We start from the raw sequence: 18553 nt of genomic DNA, 5'->3' as shown, positions 1-18553 counted from the left end.
ATTCGGCCGCACCCACCTGCCCGGAGCGGTCGTTCTTCTTTGCTGGCATCTACCCGGTGGTTCCATTCCCTGGGCCATCAGATGCAGGGGTGAAATCCTGCATGCACCAGGACTTCTGTGGACTCGAGGCTCTGAAAATCGGGCACCTAGGAGGGCAGGGATGCAGCTGAGTGGGGTGCCCTGGGCCAAGGGTCCTTCGTGGGGCTTAGCTGGCTGCAATTAAGCTTGGAGAGGTTCTAGCGCTCACGTAGAGGGATTATATGCACTGCAATACTCCTTTCTTAGTCGCAGATGGTCTTTGAGTTAGAAGACTTTTGCTTAAGAGTCTACTGTAGCTGGATGTGTTCGTCACTGGGCTTCGGTGCACACATGAGCCCATGTGTGGGGCTTCCTCCCCTCCTTTTCCTTGGGTTTCTCCAGCCGTTCCTACGGTGGGGTCAGCTCCATGGACTTCTTCCTCTCCTCTCTGTGCTCTTCCCACTCCTCCTCTGACTCGTAGGTGCCCTTGATGATGGCAACTCTATCCGACATGTTCATGCAGTAGGGGACGAGGATGTAGAAGTAGAGCAGAGCGGCCAAGCAAGCTCCGAGGATGGGGCCAACCCAGAAGACCTAGAGAGCAATGAGGGAGAGGGTGAGTGCAGGTCTTGGAGGCTGGTGCACCAGGTCTAGCCGTCACAGCAGCATCCCTCACTGCACCCCATCTCCTAACCCATGAGCAGATGCTCATTCCAGTAGAATTCTTGGGCTGAAATCCCTCCAGCCTTTGCTGGAGACGTCAAGCTCTTCATGAGTGAAGAGACATGATGGAAAGGAGGCACCAAGCCTGCTTTGCAAGGCTGGATCTGAGCTTGCTGGTGGTGCTGGGCGCGTGGGAAGCCTAAGCTGGGCTTCTCTGTGGGCTCTGTTGACCTCAGATGATGTTCTAACTCAGCGTGCACCACCACATGGGAGTTTATCTCATCCCTTGCTGGTGCCATGGGGATAACCTGCTCCTCACTCATCAAGGGGCACAACCTCCCTTGTTCTCCAGCTCCCTTTTATCCTTTCAGGACTAGAATCTAAGTGGCAATTTCTACCCTCTCTCCTCATTGCATGCATAGAATCATAGAATAACCAGGTTGGAAGAGACCCACCGGATCATCGAGTCCAACCATTCCCATCAATCACTAACCCATGTCCCTCAGCACCTCGTCCCTTAAACCCCTCCAGGGAAGGGGACTCAACCCCTTCCCTGGGCAGCCTCTGCCACTGCCCAATGACCCTTTCCATGAAATAATTTTTCCTGATGTCCAGCCTGAACCTCTGGCCCTTGAAGCCCCATCCCAGGATGCTGCCAACGCTCACCCAGTGTGCTGGGCTGAACCTCCTCACGATGACCGCGGGCCCGAAGGACCGAGCTGGATTCATGGAGCAGCCGGTGAAGTAGATCTGTCAGTGCGGAAAGGAGATCACGTTAAGAAGACCTTTTCAGAAAATGGTCCCTTACATTGTCTGTCTTGCAGAGAGGTGGAGATCCGCCCCCCATCATCACGGAGAAGAAGCGCCGGTGTGTTCCACGTTGGCTCTTCCAGCGCAGCTACCTCCAGGTCCAACCACACAAGAGGGTTTTGGGGGGCCCCCATCCTAGGGAGACCCTCTGCCCTGTCCTCCTGCCTGGACACTCACCCCCACCAAGTGGCCGACGGCAACGGAGAGGCCGATGGACAGCGCTGGGGAGCCCACGTTGCCGTTCCTCCGGTTGTCCGTGGATGCGAAGATGCACGCAGCCAGCTGGAAGGTGAGGATGATCTCCACCACCAGGGCCTGGCCTGCAGTTGTGTTGTTGTTGAGCTGCAAACCACCAAGAGTGCCAATAATTAACCATCCTCGGGGCTCTGAGGTGCTTTGCTGGTGGGTTTGGGTTGGCAAAGCCTTGCACCAGGAGCCCCCTAGGTCCTCTGCTCAGCCCTGGGGCACAAGGTGCTGTGCTGGACGCTGCTTGGATTCGCTGCTCCTTTCCTTGGAAGGGGAGAAATTCTCTTTCTTTCTGTTTAATGCTACAAAATCTCATTCTCCTCCAAGCCCCTTCCTTCCCAGGGCTCACCACATCTCCATTTGTTGTCTCTGCAACCCTCAGTGCTTTCCCACCAAGTCCAACATGGATTTGTCCCTGTTTTCTCCCGTGTTTCTTTCCCCCGTGCTTGTTGCCGTTGTATCCTGGCTCTCCTCTCCTCCTCGAGAGACTGGGGAAGAGCCAGCAGCCACCACAGAAGGGCGTGGGGTGAAGGGTGAGGGTTGGCGTGAAGGTTGGGGTGCAATCTTGGGGCTATTGTCCCAGTGTCTCCGTGTTAACTGCTGGGGACGGTCAGATGGACTTGACACCCCTGAGCACGGGAAGGGAAAAATAACCCAAACCATCCCAGCCTGGTGTTTATAGCTAAAGCTGTTTGGCTTGGGACATGGAGCACGTGGGAATAAGGTGCATTACGGGACCTCCTGGTGATCAAACCCTCTACAACGCCTCTGTGCAGTCCTGAGGAGTCTGGATCTGGCCACGGTTGGAGCGGTAGCTCCACCGCTCCTACTGCAGGTGGTTTCCTAGCACTGACCCAAGCATTTGAGATGTTCTCCTCAGTCCCTGCTTATCTCAGTTGATCTCACCATTCCCCCCTCCTCTCCTAAGAGCTGCCCCTCACAGCATCTCCACAACTTTTAATGCATCGCTGCTTCTTCAGCTCTTCTCCACCACCCCTCTCCACCCACCTCTGTTTCCGAGCTCCCCCAGTGCACTGGTTTACAGTGGGCTTCTGCTCCCCATGCCCATACTGGTTTGACTGGGCTCTGCTCTCTGCCCTCCCCCTTTCCTCCTGGCACGTCTCCCATCCCAGCGCTAATCTCCAGGTGGAGAGGCTGCAGTAAAGAACATCTCAATGGTGCGGGTGATTCACTCGGGCCCTTAGGATAAAGGAAGCACTTATTAAAGGAGAAAAAAACCCCACGCCGTTCATTACCCCGCACAATAAAACTGTCATGTCAATGCTTTGCTGGCTACGCTGGTGTTTGCTCCTATCCCATCCCTGTCCCTCTGCATGGAGAACAACGTGCTGAGACCAACCATCCTTATGGATTTGGCTCTTCGGGTTGGCGCTGGCACCATCTCCTCGCTCCCACGGAAAGGAAAGCTCTCTGGGTCGGGGGACTTACCGCGTTGATGGCCAGGTTGCCCCGGGTATTGGCTGGCGTCACGCCGTAGAGGATGCCAGCTCCGGCGATGGCCCCGACCAGTTGGGCGATCACGTAGAAGAGCGTCCGGAGGAAGGAGATCTGGTTCCCGACAAAGAAAGCGATGGTCACCGCCGGGTTGATGTGGGCGCCGCTGATGTGGCCGAACGCCTGCACCAGCGTGGCGATGGCCAAGCCGAACGCCAGCGCGATCTGGAGGATGCTGGGGAGGGCCGACGGCCACTTCAGCGCCGAGCCGAGGCCGATGAAGACGAAGATGAGCGTGGAGATGAACTCGACGAAGACGGAGCGAGCGAAGGCCAGGGTTAATATTTCCTTCTTCATGGTGGGAGCGAGCGAGAGGCGGCTGGAAAGGGAGAAAATTTAGGTTCCCTCTGTCTTCAGGACCTTCGCTCTGCACCCGGTCGCAGGGCCATACCTATCTATATATGCAAGAGCAGCAGGGAGCTGTGTTACAGGGCGGTGGGTGGAGCCAGGGAGTTAGCCAGTCCTCCCAAATTATCATGTGAAACTGGAAAAGTTTCCACCTGAAAATAACTTCGGAGCCTCTTGGTGAACCAGTGACTCAGATGTTGGTGGCATTTCTTTCTCCTTCCCTCTGCAAACAAAGAGCCCCTATAGGGTGTCTCTGTGGTCGTTAGATAACGCGGTTGCATAACGATGCGGTGCTCCCTCCTCTGCTTTTCCCTTTTACTACCTCTCACCAGGTGCTGGGTGTTTCGTTAGTTGAGGTGTAGTTCATATCCCCTTTCTCCATGGGCTTGCAGGACGGAGAGGATTGGATTTCTCTTTGAACAGTCTTGTTGCTGGTGTCGCCTGGGCCAGGGCACCTGGTGCATTCGGGATGGTGAAATGTAGAGCAAAGTTAAGCACCTGGAGCTGCTCCCAGGCTGTCAAGACAGCTCAGCCCCAGGAAAGAAGCGGCTCAGATTCAGCTGGGGAGCAGGGCAGCTCTTTGAGGGATGCTTTGCCTGGCTGGGGAGCTGTAGACGAGCTGGGGCTTCCTCGAGATGCCTGGATGGAGGCTGAACGGGACGGTGTAGCTCAGCTAAAGAGGATTGATCTCTGGAAAGTCCTGCCTGGGGACTTCTCTGCTGCCTTTCAGCTCTGCTGCTCCTTCCAGAGCTTCAGGTGTGAGTTTTGCTGGCGTGGGGGTTGGCGGTCGGGGGTTGCTCCCTGCCTGTAGCCAGGGAGGGTTTATCATCCCGCTGTCATCACCAGCTCTTCTCTTCTCTTTCGGCTTTTCAAGCTATTGCTCAATGAGGTCAATGATTTTGCTCTTGGGAACGCCGGCATGAAGCTTTGCATGGACACAGGCCACGTCTGCACGTCTCCTTTCAGGTTCCCGTGGTGCCACCTTCCATCCTGAACCTCCCCAGCTGCAAACCCTCGGCTGGCAGGGAGCAGAGAGGGGATGCTCCCAGCGCTGTGCAACAAGGACCTCTCGGGGATGGAGGTTTGGGGCTGGAAAAAAGCTCTGGTGACATTGAACAATGAATTCTTGGCTCCTTTGTGGTTGTTGTGCCAGTTTTGCTCTCTTTGCTTGGCTGGTTGGATCTCACCATTCTCAGGTGATGCCGTCTCTTCGTGCCTGAGGCAGCGAACCTGGGCTGGGGTTATCCACGGCCGCAGTTGCCCTCCAGCAAGTGGTGAGCTAAGCTCTCCGTGCAGGAGACTGCTAAACGAACATAAATCCCTCTTTAAATTGAAAAAGCACTAAAAGGTCACATACGCTGCTGCCTTCTGCTGGGTGCAGGCAGACCTGCAGGTATCCTGTGGGCTCCAAAGCCAGGAGGGATTCCCCTCCGAGGAAGAAGAGGGGAATTCTTCCTCCAGAGCCAAAAAAACAATCCGAGCCTTTCTCTTCTCGCTGTACCCAAAGTCCTGAGCTCAGAGAGTCTCGAGGGATGGAGGAGCCATGAGAGCATTAATTCCTGGTAATGGTTTTCTCCTGGATCCCCTGATCCAGGGAGGACTGCCGGGTGCAAGACCCGATCTGTTATCTTCGAAACATCTGCTCCGTTGGCGTGTTTTGGTGAAAGTTTTGCAAGCTGGTATTTCAAGACACCCTGGCCCCATTCCAGCTGGAATCATTGCTTGCTGCTTCCCTTCAGCCCTGCCTGTGGCTCCAGCTGGATAAAACGTGCCCTGTTCCCATCCTCCAAACCCTTTCGCGGCGCATCCGCGGCAGATTTCCCTCGGAGGAGGCTGTGTCCTGCTGGCAGCTCCCCCCCCGCACGCCTCGCTTCAGCTGGAAAGCAGGGTTGATCCAAAAGATGCTCAACCAGGTTCCCAGTGGTGGCTAAAAGCCTCCACGCAAAATCCTCCTAACTAGGAGATAGAATCATGGAGTCGTTCGGTTGGAAAAGACCTTTGAGATCATCGAGTCCAGCCGTCCCTATCCACTAAACTGCATCTCTGAGCCCCTCATCTTCCCATCTTCTGGACCCCTCCAGGGATGGGGACTCCACCACTGCCCTGGGAAGCATCTGCCAGGGCTTGACAACCCTTTCCATGAAGAAATATTTCCCAATATCCAATCTAACCTTCCCCTGGTGCAACTTGAGGCCATTTCCTCTCATCCCATCGCTTGTCACTGGGGAGAGGAGCCCAGCACCCAGCTGGCTCCAACCTCCCTTCCCGGAGCTGCAGAGAGCGATGAGTTCTCCCCTCAGCCCCCTTTTCTCCAGGCTAAACAACCTCAGCTCCCCTTATTTAATCAAATAAGGCTGAAAATGATGGGGAGAACTTCCATTAGAGAGAACCGAGATGTTTCTCTAACAACCTGTTATGCAAAACCTCTTCTCTCGAGGCTGTTTGCTCAACGTTCCTCTCTGGGGCATCCCTGCTTGGCTTCTCTGAAGCCTAACCATGTTGACCAGATGTTGGGAAGGCTCTTTTTTCCTCTTCCCAGCTCCGAGGAGCTGGTGTGGACAGAAAGTGCCTTTGATGTCTCGAATTTAATTGAATTGGGCAAGATGCTGAGGAGGTTCCCTGCTGGCAGCGAGAAACCTGCGTGGTGGGGTCACGCGTGCCTTGCTTCACCCCCAGGCTTCTGGAGGAAAGGAGATGAGGAGGCTTTTTCAAGGAGGACAGGTTGAGCAGTCTCCGTCCCCCTCCTCCTCCTCCTCCTCCTCCTCCTCCTCCTTCTCCAAATCACCCACATCCACTGCTCAACAGGGGATGGAGAGGGATTCAGCCCTGAGCCCTCCACTGGGTCGGGGTGCAAGGAGCTCAGGTGGGAGGAAGGCAGCCGGTGCCTCATCCTCGCCCGGGACCTGCCTCACCCACAGGTGTGGGTGTTATTAACCGAAGACGTGTGGCTGTCCCAGTCCTCCCCAGTTTGCCCATTGGATTCGCTCAGCCTGCCCGGGGCTGCTGTGAATTTGTCATTTCAGCCCCGGTTCCTGACCCGTTCAGCTCCGTGGTGGACCTCAAAGCCTGGCAGGTGGTGTTGCAGGCAGCCAAATCCGAACTATAAATGCAGGTGAGACCTGGTCTTGCCTGGTTTTTGTTTCCCCTCCCCTTCACCTGCCTCTGTATCTTGACCAGGGACCTTAAAACTGGCACAGTCATAGAAGCAGGAGTAATAATAGTAACAGAAGGCAACTCCTTCTGCTGGAATCTGTGATTAGTTGGGATTAGATGGCTGGAGGAGAAAGTTTGGTTCAGTTTCTTTGTTTCTTGCTGGTTCAGCCTTGGGGTTTTGCAGGAAAAAGGAAAAAAAACCAAAACAATATGGACTGGCCATTAAAAGTAGGGCAAGAAATCGCAACCTTCCCCCTCCTCATCCTCAGTTTCTGAGGCTGCTTCTTGCCGTGGTGGGAGGGAAAGTGGTGGGATTAGCACAAAGCCTCATCATTTCCTAGCACGAGGTGATGTCTCTGTACACGTCTTCATTCAAGGGTTTATTCAAGGGTTTATCTAATCTGACCCACAATCTGCTCATGATCGCTTTAAAGGCTGGGGATTGCTCTGCTGGCCTCGGGCTGATGGTGTTTCCACCTTCTCCTGCCCTGGAGCAACCAGGATTTGCTTCCCGTGCTTGGTGGCGAAGAACCTGTGAGCCCAAGTCTGGCTTTGGGGATGCTCCCATGTCCCCTGCTGCTCTCCCACCTCTTTATCCTGAGAAGCTGGTCCAGAAGGTGTCCTCCAGCCCCTGGTGGCTGCTTCACTGAGCTGAGTGGGCACGGTGACCTTAGAATCATAGAATCATTAAGGTTGCAAAAGCCCTCTAAGCTCATCCATCAGCCCAACCCCACTATGCCAACTGAACCCTGTCCCCAAGTGCCACATCTGCATGGTGTTTGGACCCCTCCAAGGATGGAGACACCACCACTGCCCTGGCAACCTCTGACAGGGCTTCACCGCTCTGTCAGTGAAGACATTATTCCCGATACCCATTTCCAATCCAAACCTTCTTTGGTGCAACTTGAGGCTGTTTCCTCTTGTCCCATTAATTGTTCCTTGGGAGAAGAGCCCAGCACCCACCTCACCACAACCTCCTTTCTGGGAGCTGCAGAGAGCGATGAGGTCTCCCCTCAGCCTCCTCTTCTCCAGACCAACCCCCCCTGCCAGGTCCCTCAGTTGCTCCCGTGTCCTGATTTTCAGGTCTAGCCCTTTTCCAGCAAAGACTCTCACACCAGAGACATCGAGCAGCTGCGTTTCTGCTCATCTGGGTAAATACTTTGAATTCTTATGAGCCAGAAGCTCTTTATGGGTGTCCTGAGGATTGAGAGCTGTGTTTGGGGCAGTGATGTTTTCCTCTTGAGACGTACTTGACATGGAAACACCTTCTTCATAGAATCACAGAATCACCAGGTTGGAAGAGACCCACCGGACCATCGAGTCCAACCGTTCCCATCAATCACTAACCCATGTCTCTCAGCACCTCGTCCACCCAGCCCTTAAACCCCTCCAGGGAAGGGGACTCAACCCCCTCCCTGGGCAGCCTCTGCCTGTTCCCAGTGACCTTTTCCATGAAATATTTTTACCCACGCAGTCTCCTTTCAAGGAGAACATTTGGGAATGAAAGAAAAATCCAGTGATCCGCTGAGAGGTGTCTCTGCCCATGGCAAGGGTGGAACTGGATGGGCTTTGAGGTCCCTTCCAACCCAACCCAACCCATTCCATGATTCGATCGATTTGGCTGTGCTGCTGCCTGTAGGACTGAGGGCCTGGGAATTAACTTTATTTGACCGTATATCAATTATAAGACCATAAACGTGTCATTCTTTGATTCGTATCTCCCATTTCAATAGAAAGACTGGAATTTAAAGCACTTTATTTGAAAGAGTACAATAATTATTAGACATTCATAACTCATTTTGGGGGCCTGTGCCGTTTATGTGGGTTTTAAACGTTGTCAGGGTGAAAAATAAATTAAATACTTAGATCTGGAGGGGAGGAGGTGTGATTTAACCTGAAAATTGCCAGAAAAGAGTAAAAATAGATCACCTCTACAGCATTTTATACAGCAGGTCAGTGACAGGAGAACTTCTAGATGAGTTTCTTTGTTTTTTCCTGATGTACATGGTTTTTTTTTTCTTGCTGTGAGAAGTAATAAAAACACAAATTACTTCTAATAAAAAGAATATTTGCGGATTTAAATACAATTATACAACCTGATGGATTGATTTGAATCATGGGTTGAGTGCCTGTTGCTGAGAACAGATTGAATTTTTTGAAAAGCCTTTTCTGAGATGATGTTCAAACACTCTTTAGTTGAAGGAACAAAGGGATCCTTGGCTACAATGGAGAAAACCTGGTGTCTGCAACGTGGAATTGGGGACAGCAAATAAGTGGCTGCATCCAAAGCTGTGGGACCAGCAGGGAGGGAGGGGATTCTGCCCCTCTGCTCCACTCTGGTGAGACCCAACCTGGAGTTGGGTCCAGTTCTAGAATCCTCAGCACGGGAAGGACATGGAGCTGTTGGAGCGAGTCCTGAGGAGGCCACAGAGATGATGTGAGGGCTGGAGAACCTCCTGTATGAGGACAGGCTGAGAGAGTTGAGGTTGTTGAGCCTGGAGAAGAGAAGGCTTCAGGAAGACCTTAGAGCATCTTCCAGTGTGGAAAAAGACTCCAGGAAAGCTGAGGAAGGGAGGCTCTTGATCAGGGAGAGCAGGGAGAGAGTGAGGGGGAAGGGGTTTGAGCTGCAAGAGGGGAGATGGAGATGAGATCTTAGGGAGAAATGTTTTCCTTGGAGTTTGGGGAAGCCCTGGCCCAGGTTGTCCAGAGAAGTGGTGGCTGCCCTGGAGGTGTTGGAGGCTTTGAGGTGCCTTCCAACCCAACCCATTCCATGATTAAACCCCTCAACCTATGAAGTCAAATGACACGATGGCAGAGGTTCTACTGAATCTCCATCCCTGGAGGGGTTCAAGGCCAGGTTGGATGGGGCTTGGAGCCCCTGGGCCAGTGGGAGGTGTCCCTGGATGGGCTAAATGGGCTTTGAGGTCCCTTCCAACCCAAACCATTCTGGGATTCTATGGTTCTGTAAAATGAGGAAGTGACACAGGAGCTCCTGTGCCATCAGCCTCACGTGTTATGGTGCAATGAAGACCACGATAACACCTGGTCTGAGACAGATCAAAGCCTTTTTTGCTCCTTTTCCATCCAGCAGTAGCCATTAGGACATGTTTGAAGAAAAGCAAAGGGAAGAGCAGAGGAAATTATGAATTCCATAGAAGGAGGAAACTGGAACAAGCAGAGCACAGCGGATAAAGAGGAAGAGATCATCTACAACTCCCTGAAAGGAGGTTGTGGAGAGGAGGGAGCTGGGCTCTCCTCCCAAGGGACAGGGGACAAGACGAGAGGGAATGGCCTCAAGCTCCACCAGGGGAGGGTCAGGCTGGACATTAGGAAAAAATATTTCCTGGAAAGGGTCATTGGGCTCTGGCAGAAGCTGCCCAGGGAGGGGGTTGAGTCCCCTTCCCTGGAGGGGTTTAAAAGACAGGTAGACAAGGTGCTGAGGGACATGGGTTAGTGATTGATGGGAATGGTTGGACTCGATGATCCAGTGGGTCTTTTCCAATGTGGTGATTCCATGATTCTATGATTTGGTGATGGTTCATGTCAAAACAGTCAGAGAAACGACTACACTAGTAGAAAATGATCGATAATGTTCCCTATGATTTGGAGCTGGGTTCTAATCTTATTGAATATTTCCATTTACAGCCTTAGCAGAACCTTAGTTGGTGATCACATCTTGGTAGGGGACAATGTTAGGGAGACATCGCCAACAGAAAGCGGCATGAGTATGTTACTCTGGAAAGATGTGACTTCTAGGTTAAAGAGCAAACTCAAGTTCTTTGACTCTGCAGGGAACCCTAACTGGGTCCTGACACAGAAGAAGAAAGGAGTGGGATGGTTGTGAGGCTTTGGTGCAACGCTGCCATGAAAAAGGTTGTAGAATCATGGAGTCATTAGGGTTGGAAAAGACTTCTAAGATCATCCAGTCCATCCTCACCATGCTGACTGAACCATGTCCCAAAATGTGGTATCTACATGCTTTTTGAAGACCTCCAGGGATGGGGATGTTCAGGCCTGGGCTGTAGGAAGCGAGGGATGGAGAAGATCACACTGAAGTGCTTTGATCCGAGAATCAGAGTGGAACAGGAATAGAGGAAAGAAAGTAAAAACAAGAGAGATGAAACATTGAAGCTGAAGGATGACACTGGTCCAAGAACAAACAAGCCATGGGTGAATTTGGGCTGAAAATCAGGAGGTTTCTCATCGTCACAGCAGAGAGAAGTTGCAGGAGCTGCCCAGTAGGGTCAGCAGGAGCTCTTTCAGTCCCACCTTCTCAGGAAGGGCGTCTGCATCCCATGGCGAGGTGGTAAATGGCAATTTATTTCTTTGTGGCAGCAAAAACTTGTGGCTTCAGAGGCACTTGAGCCATGAAGTGAGCGAACAGCCAGGCAGCGAGGAGAAATCAGGTAAGAAGAGTTCAGCAGCAATGAGGCATCGGGTGGCAACCTCCACACCCAGCAAAGGGCTGTAATTACAACTCTCCACAGCACCCTGGAGCTCTTCGTGAAGGGCAACAAACTCTGCCAAGTGCCACCTCCTGCAAGGGGGACGTGGAAGGGGCCGGCCTGGGGTAGGATCCCAGCGTTCTCATTCCTGTTGCTACACTGGTGGGTTTGATTTAATGGAATTTTGCCCCCAGCGTCAGAAAACCATCAGCTACGGGGGGAGCCGGGTGGCAGGAGGCAGGTTGGGATGTCCCAGGGCATCTCCCCAGGAGATGAGCCAGCGTTCGTCCCCCAGCAACAATGAAAGGAGAGAGGGGAGAGGTGAAACGCTCATCCGAACAAGCACCGTCTCTGAAACGGAGGCCAGAGGTCTCTCCAGCTCCTCTCTCGGCCCGTCGGGAGGTTTGGTTTACACCTTCTCAGACATCCCTCTCGGCAAGGTCTGTGGGGAGTGGAGCTCCACTGACTGCCGCCGGCGGACCTCGCGCTCTGCCCAGTCCTCCTCCGGCTCGAAGCCTTTGAAGATGGCGAGTCTCTCCGAGAAGGTTTTGGCTTGTGGGAAGAGGATGTAATTGTAGATGACGGAGGCTGCTGCCGCCCCAACCAGCGGGCCAACCCAGAAGACCTGGGAGAAAGAGAATTGAGTAAGCAAATCCAGTCTGATTTTGAATCATAGAATCATAGAGTTGCCAGGTTGGAAGAGACCCACTGGATCATCGAGTCCAACCATTCCCATCAATCACTAACCCATGTCCCTCAGCACCTCGTCCACCCGGCCCTTAAACCCCTCCAGGGAAGGGGACTCAACCCCCTCCCTGGGCAGCCTCGGACAGGGCCCAATGATCCTTTCTGTGAAAAATTCTTTCCTAATGTTCAGCCCAAACCTGAGAGGAACCAGGGTCTCTGAGGAACATTGCAGGGCGTTTCTGTTCCTTCCTGCCCTGTGTGCATTGGAAGAAAAATGCAGAAGCCACCTCTGCTTTGGCCATCACTGTTGATCTGATCTCCCACCTGCTGTGGTTGTACCTGAACACACCAAACCCATCCTCTTCTGTCTTTCCTTCTCTGTGGAGAGCTGCATGATCTTCCTTAATGACAGGCCCATCATGAGCATGCTTAATGATGTGAGTTCCTCTGGAGAAGTGTCTTCCTACCCATTCACACGTGGCTACAGGGGTCCCTTCCAACCCAAACCATTCTATGATTCCATGATTCTATGACTTAGGCTTCTTTTACCCCCTGAAAATCTGATTTAGTGAGATGTCTTCGTGTTAATGCTGGAGTTCTGAGACCAGAACCCAGCTGTGTCAGGAACCAGCGCATCCCAGACACGAGGAGGAGAGGAGGAGGCTACCAGGTTGGCCTGGACACCTCTGAGCACACCAGCTTGAAGCACCATCCCTCTGGTTCCAGATGTTCTCTTTGCAGGTGGAAAGGGCTGGGAATGTTCCCACAGGAGCTGGTGGAAAATCTGTGCCCTGATCCAAGTGGAACGAAGAAAGGTGCCCAGGACTGGCAAGAAGAGCTCCGCTCTCCATTGCTTTTGCTTCTTTTGCTAAGTCAAGGCGAACCAACCACACACCCTCTTGCTGTTGCAACGCACCCCGCTTGGATAAGCTACTTAAGCGCCCCGCAACCCCACCTCTTTTTGCTAATCTCTCCATCCCTCCTCCAGCTTGGAGCTGGCATGGAAATGCCAGGAACCTGGCCAGCTCTGCAGGTTTCTAGGAATCATGCAAATTCTGGGGCCTCATCCCACCAGAGCAACACCTAGACCTGACTTCTTACCCAGTGGTCACTGAAGTCTCCGACTATCACAGCAGGAGCGAAGGATCTGGCTGGATTCATGGAGCAACCGGTGTAACGGATCTGCCGAGAAACACCACACGTTGTTAGCATTAAGCCCTTTTAGCACATTTTAGAACAATCCTGGTGTGTTTATGACCATGATTCATTCTCCGAGCTGATGCTTCAGCCTCCAGCGCGCCTGTTCCAGGAAAAGGGACGCTGGAAGCTTCCAGCCCCTGAGTCAACCTGGGTGAGTTGCGTGCGTTTGCGCATCTTCTGTGTGCGTACGTGTCCTGTGTGTGGTGCAACCCAGCTGGGCGACGTGCCCTGCAGAGTGACCGGGACTGCGAGGACCGAGCTCCTGCTGGGTCTATTCCTGGAGCAAATTGCTGCTCTTTGCCCCCGAGGACAGGAGGAGAACAGCCCCAGAGACAACGTGGGCTTGCAGGTCATTAGGGGTGGAAGATGTGGGGTATACGTTGCTGTTTTAATGCACGTACAGAGATGCTGGGAGTTTGGGGAGCTGTTTGGGGCCAGCATCCAGGACAGATTTCCCTGGGTGTCCATCCCAAACACTTCCCAGTCTTACCATGGTCTTGAGTACCTGCAGTTGCTGAGACATTCACCCCAACAGGCCTTATGAGGAGCAGCTGAGAGAGCTGGGGGGGTTTAGCCTGGAGAAGAGGAGGCTGAGGGGAGACCTCATTGCTCTCTGCAACTCCCTGAGAGGAGGTTGTGGAGAGGAGGGAGCTGGGCTCTTCTCCCAAGGGCCAGGGGACAGGACGAGAGGGAATGGCCTCAAGCTCCACCAGGGGAGGGTCAGGCTGGACATCAGGAAAAAATATTTCATGGGAAGTGTCATTGGTCCCTGTCAGAGGCTGCCCAGGGAGGGGGTTGCGTCCCCTTCCCTGGAGGGGTTTAAGGGACGGGTGGGCGAGGTGCTGAGGGCCATGGGTTAGTGATTGATGGGAATGGTTGGACTCGATGATCCGGTGGGTCTCTTCCAACCTGGTGATTCTATGATGCTATGAAACATCCCACCAAAACCATAACAGAGCCATGGCCTGAGCTTGGCTTTTATTGGGCATGAAAAAACTGAACCTCCTGGGCTCTGCTGCTCCTTGAGTCCTGTAGGGAGCTCCTAAGGGCCAGTGGGGTCTTTGATCTTCAGTCTTAGGATCATAGAATCACCAGGTTGGAAGAGACCCATCGGATCATCGAGTCCAACCATTCCCATCAGTCGCTAACCCATGTCCCTCAGCACCTTGTCCACCCGGCCCTTAAACCCCTCCAGGGAAGGGGACTCAACCCCCTCCCTGGGCAGCCTCTGCCACTGCCCAATGACCCTTTCCAGGAAATATTTTTTCCTGCTGTCCAGCCTGACCCTCCCCTGGTGGAGCTTGAGGCCATTCCCTCTTGTCCTGTCCCCTGTCCCTTGGGAGAAGAGCCCAGCTCCCTCCTCTCCACAACCTCCTCTCAGGGAGTTGCAGAGAGCAATGAGGTCTCCCCTCAACCTCCTCTTCTCCAGCCTAAACACCCCCAGCTCTCTCAGCCGCTCCTCTCTTCTACTCACTGGAAAACCACGGGCACTACAGGAGTTAGAAAACCTCCACCCACCCTGGAGCACGAAGCCAAGCAAGCGCTGAGCACAAAGACAAAAGCGACCTAAAAAGTGCTGTGCTTTAGCCCATTCTACCCACCCCGAGGAGATGTCCCACGGCAACAGAAAGGCCAATGGACAGGGCAGGAGAGCCCAGGTTGTCCTCCCGGCGTTCATCAGTAGAAGCAAAGATGCACAGGACCAGCTGGAAGGTGAGGAAGAGCTCGACGGTCACCGCCTGCCCCGTCGTTGTCTCGTTATGCAGCTGGAAAGGGAATAAAAATAGATCTCAGGGATGGGGAGGTTTGGGGTCTGGGATGGAGATGGGGAGGGGGAAACCAAGTCAAGGAGGACCCAAAAGGACAGATGGAAAAGGTGAGATTTTTGGTGCCAGTATGAAGAGGTGGAGACATTGCCCAGGGAATCAGAATCATAAAATCATAGAATCATAAAATCATAGAATCATAGAATCACCAGGGTGGAAGAGACCCACTGGATCATCGAGTCCAACCATTCCTATCAAACACTAAACCATGCAATGAATGAAGTGGGCAGGAAGAGTTTTAGTTGCAGTTCTGAGAGTGTTTTTTTCTACTCATCTTTCACGGCATTTTTGTTGTTGTTTTCCTCATCCTTAAAATCTCAAAATCCTGGATTGGTTTGGGTTGGAAGGGACCTAAAAGCCCATCCAGTTCCAATCAGGGACACCTCCCACTGGGTCAGGGGTTCCAAGCCCCATCCAACCTGGCCTTGGACACCTCCAGGGATGGAGCAGCCACCACTGCTCTGGGCAACCTGGGCCTTCCCACCCTCACAGGAGAACATTTCTTCCCAAGATCTCATCTCAATTTCCCCTCTTTAAGCTCAAAACCATTCCTCTCATCCTATCCCTGCCCTCCCTGACTGCAAAATCCTTTTGGAAAAGCTTCAGATTGCATTTTAAAAATGTCAAAAAGAAATGTTTTGAGGTTCAACAACAAATTCCCTTCCTCCTTCCCACACTTTTTTGACTAACAGGACACGTGAAGCTGTGCCTGCTTGCACCCCTCTCCTCTACCTCTGTGTTCTAAATGCTTTATTTGCTCCCTAGTGGTTTCTCATTAGTTCTAAATGGATCTGACAGCTCATCGTTCTTTGCATCTCCTGGAAAGGAGGTTGTGGTGAGGTGGGTGCCGGGCTCTTCTCCCAAGGAACAAGTGATGGGATGAAACGAAATGGCCTCAAGTTGCACCAGGGGAGGTTTAGATTGGATAGTGGGAAAAAATCCTTCATGGAAAGGGTTGTCCTGCCCTGTCAGAGGCTGCCCAGGGCGGTGGTGGAGTCCCCATCCCTAGAGGGGCTCATACCACGTGTGGTCCTGGCACTCAGGGACGTGGTTTGGTTGGCTCTGTTGGGTTGGGCTGATGGCCGGACTGGATGAGCTTAGAGGGATTTTCCAGCCTTAATGATTCCATGATTCTATGATTCTTTCCCTGTTTCACTCCCGTTTTGGACACTGTGACCCTGCGCATCCTCCAGAAAGTTAATCCTGAGATCACTTTGCGTGGTGACGCCGTGAAGGCAGCAATTGCCCTCCTGGCCGAGATCCAGAGTCAGATCTTGCTTGATCTCTCTGATATTCCCTATTTTTTAAAGGGCAATTTGTGCAGGCGGCTGCAAGATGGACAGCCCCAGGGGGAAAAAAAACCCCAACCCAATCCCTATGCCACCTTTTTGGTGGTTTAAGCTGTCAACCAACAGAACTGGGCATTGAAAGTCACTCTTCAAACTTCTGCTTGCTTTTTTGGTTCATTAAACCTATTATCAGCCTAAATAATCTCGTTCCAATTAATCTGCAGTCCCTTTTTCAACTCTTTAAATCATTTTGACAGGGAAGTTGGACCCTGGCTGTGCCTCCCTGTCTCAAGAATGGGGTTTTTCCATGTGCTGCTTCCTAAAACACGCTGCTTGGCTTAGGTTGGGATGATGCTGGTCCCAGCGTGGACATCTCTACAGGGGATACGGCTGCCTGTATCCATCTGAGGAGGAGGGGGGATAGAACAGTTTAGAAGGGACCTCAAAGCTCATCCAGTTCCACCCCTGCCACTGGATCAGGGGCTCCAAGCCCCATCCAACCTGGCCTTGAACCCCTCCAGGGATGGGGCAGCCACCCCTGCTCTGGGCAACCTGGGCCAGGGCTTCTCCACCTTCACAGAACATTTCTTCCTAAGATCTTATCTCAATCTCCCCTCCCTCAGCTCAAAACCCTTATCCTTCATCCTATCCCTGCCCTCCCTGATCAAGAGCCCCTCCTCAGCTTTTCTGGAGACCCTTTCCATACTGGAAGCTGCTCTAAGGTCTTCCTGGAGCCTTCTCTTCTCCAGGCTGGACAACCCCAACTCTCCCAGCCTGTCCTCATACAGGAGGTTCTCCAACTCTCGGATCATCTCTGTGGCCTCCTCAGGACTCGCTTCCACAGCTCCATGTCCTTCCCGTGCTGAGGACTCCAGAACTGGACACAGGCTCCAGGTGGGTCTCACCAGAGCGGAGTAGAGGGGCAGAATCCCCTCCCTCCCTGCTGGTCCCACGGCTTTGGATGCAGCCCAGGACATGGTTGGTTTCTGAGGTGCAAACACACTTTGCAAGATAATGACCCTTCTCGGTTTTTTAGTTTTTTTTACCTCTTTTTTTATCATGTGCAAGGGTGGAGCAGGGGATGCGGGAGGTGAGATACCACTGGGGAGTCCTTTCACACTTTCCTAAGGTTCCCCAGTTTTCTTTCTTCCCCTGGGATCCTTGTGCTGCTCCCAGCACCCCACACCGGTGCTGCCCAGACATCCCACCAAGGTGGGGAAGTGGGATGAGCTTGGGCAAGAAGAATGGAGAGGTGATGTTTTTCCTCATATCCTTCTCTAAACACCTATGTCTCCTCCAAATCCAGCTCCTCCACAGCCCTAGATCAAACTGAGGTGATGTGGCTTTGTCTTCTATGGACCATAAGTCTACTTTTAGACCAAAAAAGCAGAGGAGGCAGCCTGGGCTTTTTGTTGATGCTCCTGGAAGGTCCCTTGGGGCATCAGTTCATGGCGCTGGGTAGAGTTTCCTACCCAACACTACATAACGTGAGATCCTTGGGAGCCACAAAACCCTTCTCCAACTCTCTCAACCGTTCCAACATCCCTGCCCGGTCTTTCCTGCTCCCTTCCAAGCCCATGGATGGTTTGGAGCCTTACCTTGTTGATGGCCAAGCCTTCTCGGGAGTCGGCAGGGGTGATCTCGTGTAGGATGGCAGCTCCAACCACCCCCCCCAGGAGCTGGGCCACCACGTAGAAGACCGCGCGGAGGAAGGAGACTTGGGAGCCGATGAGACAAGCCACCGTCACTGCCGGGTTGATGTGGGCTCCGCTGACGTGCCCCAGGGCTTGGACCAGCGTGCCGATGGCCAAACCAAAAGCCAACGCGATTTGGAGGATGCTCGGGGACGAAGCCGAGGGCCAGTTCAGAGCAGAGCCCAGGCCGAAGAGGATGAAGACCAGAGTCGCCAGGAATTCTGCAAAGACAGCCCGGGTGAAGGCTACGGATCGCAGTTCCCACATCATGGAGGCTGCGAGGACGGACCCAGCCCGCGGTGTCTTCAGGCGATGGCGACCACGGTCACTGTGTCCACAGAGAACGAGACGGGGACAACGCGGATATATATGGATGTGGTGGGCTGAACGATCGCCTGCTACAGGAGGTGGGATTGTGGTCCTAGGAAACCTGATGCTTTTTTTTTTTCTCATCGTGTTCCAGTTGAGGGAACACCAGAGCCTGCCTGCCCCAGCTGGGGAATGCAGAGTTCACCACCCTTGGGAAGTCATAAATCACCCTCGAGCAATGCCAGGAAACGCTGTTTCCTTTCTCCAGTGCTTTCTTACTAGGGGTCTTATCTCCAGAGGTGGTCGTTGCTCCTCTCTTCTCCAAGCTCTACCACCTGCAGCACGGTGCA

The 18553-nt window shown here is 53.0% G+C and overlaps 2 protein-coding genes across 2 annotated transcripts; both read right to left on the bottom strand.

Annotated features, from left to right (window-relative positions):
* Positions 1-358: 358 nt before the first annotated feature.
* Positions 359-3940, bottom strand: AQP5 (aquaporin 5). Its single transcript, XM_069879022.1, has 4 exons — positions 3187-3940; positions 1669-1833; positions 1348-1431; positions 359-612 (listed from the first exon to the last, which is right to left on the bottom strand). The coding sequence occupies exons 1-4, from the start codon at positions 3547-3549 to the stop codon at positions 427-429; spliced, it is 798 nt and encodes a 265-aa protein (XP_069735123.1). The 5' UTR covers positions 3550-3940; the 3' UTR covers positions 359-426.
* Positions 3941-11148: 7208 nt separating this feature from the next.
* AQP2 (aquaporin 2) lies at positions 11149-18246 on the bottom strand. The gene is made up of 4 exons (XM_069878930.1): positions 17799-18246; positions 14687-14851; positions 12987-13067; positions 11149-11823 (listed from the first exon to the last, which is right to left on the bottom strand). The coding sequence occupies exons 1-4, from the start codon at positions 18162-18164 to the stop codon at positions 11608-11610; spliced, it is 828 nt and encodes a 275-aa protein (XP_069735031.1). The 5' UTR covers positions 18165-18246; the 3' UTR covers positions 11149-11607.
* Between the last annotated feature and the right edge of the window lie 307 nt (positions 18247-18553).

This window comes from Phaenicophaeus curvirostris, chromosome 30 (assembly GCF_032191515.1).
Source record: "Phaenicophaeus curvirostris isolate KB17595 chromosome 30, BPBGC_Pcur_1.0, whole genome shotgun sequence".
NCBI classification, from domain to species: domain Eukaryota; kingdom Metazoa; phylum Chordata; class Aves; order Cuculiformes; family Cuculidae; genus Phaenicophaeus; species Phaenicophaeus curvirostris.
The sequence above is the reverse complement of the archived record's forward strand: the minus strand, read 5'-3'. Positions and strand labels throughout refer to the sequence as shown.

What these genes read in the sequence shown, in the direction of transcription:
- AQP5 (XM_069879022.1), bottom strand. Translation starts at nt 3,549, where the DNA reads ATGAAGAAGGAAATATTAACCCTGGCCTTCGCTCGCTCCGTCTTCGTC. An exon ending in GCAACCTGGCCATCAACGCG is followed by an intron (nt 1,834 to 3,186) that starts GTAAGTCCCCCG and finishes GGTGGTTTGCAG; the next exon opens with CTCAACAACAACACAACTGC. An exon ending in GGTTCAGCCCAGCACACTGG is followed by an intron (nt 613 to 1,347) that starts GTGAGCGTTGGC and finishes ATTGCTCTCTAG; the next exon opens with GTCTTCTGGGTTGGCCCCAT.
- AQP2 (XM_069878930.1), bottom strand. Translation starts at nt 18,164, where the DNA reads ATGATGTGGGAACTGCGATCCGTAGCCTTCACCCGGGCTGTCTTTGCA. An exon ending in AAGGCTTGGCCATCAACAAG is followed by an intron (nt 14,852 to 17,798) that starts GTAAGGCTCCAA and finishes TTCCCTTTCCAG; the next exon opens with CTGCATAACGAGACAACGAC. An exon ending in CCGTGGGACATCTCCTCGGG is followed by an intron (nt 13,068 to 14,686) that starts GTGGGTAGAATG and finishes GTTTCTCGGCAG; the next exon opens with ATCCGTTACACCGGTTGCTC.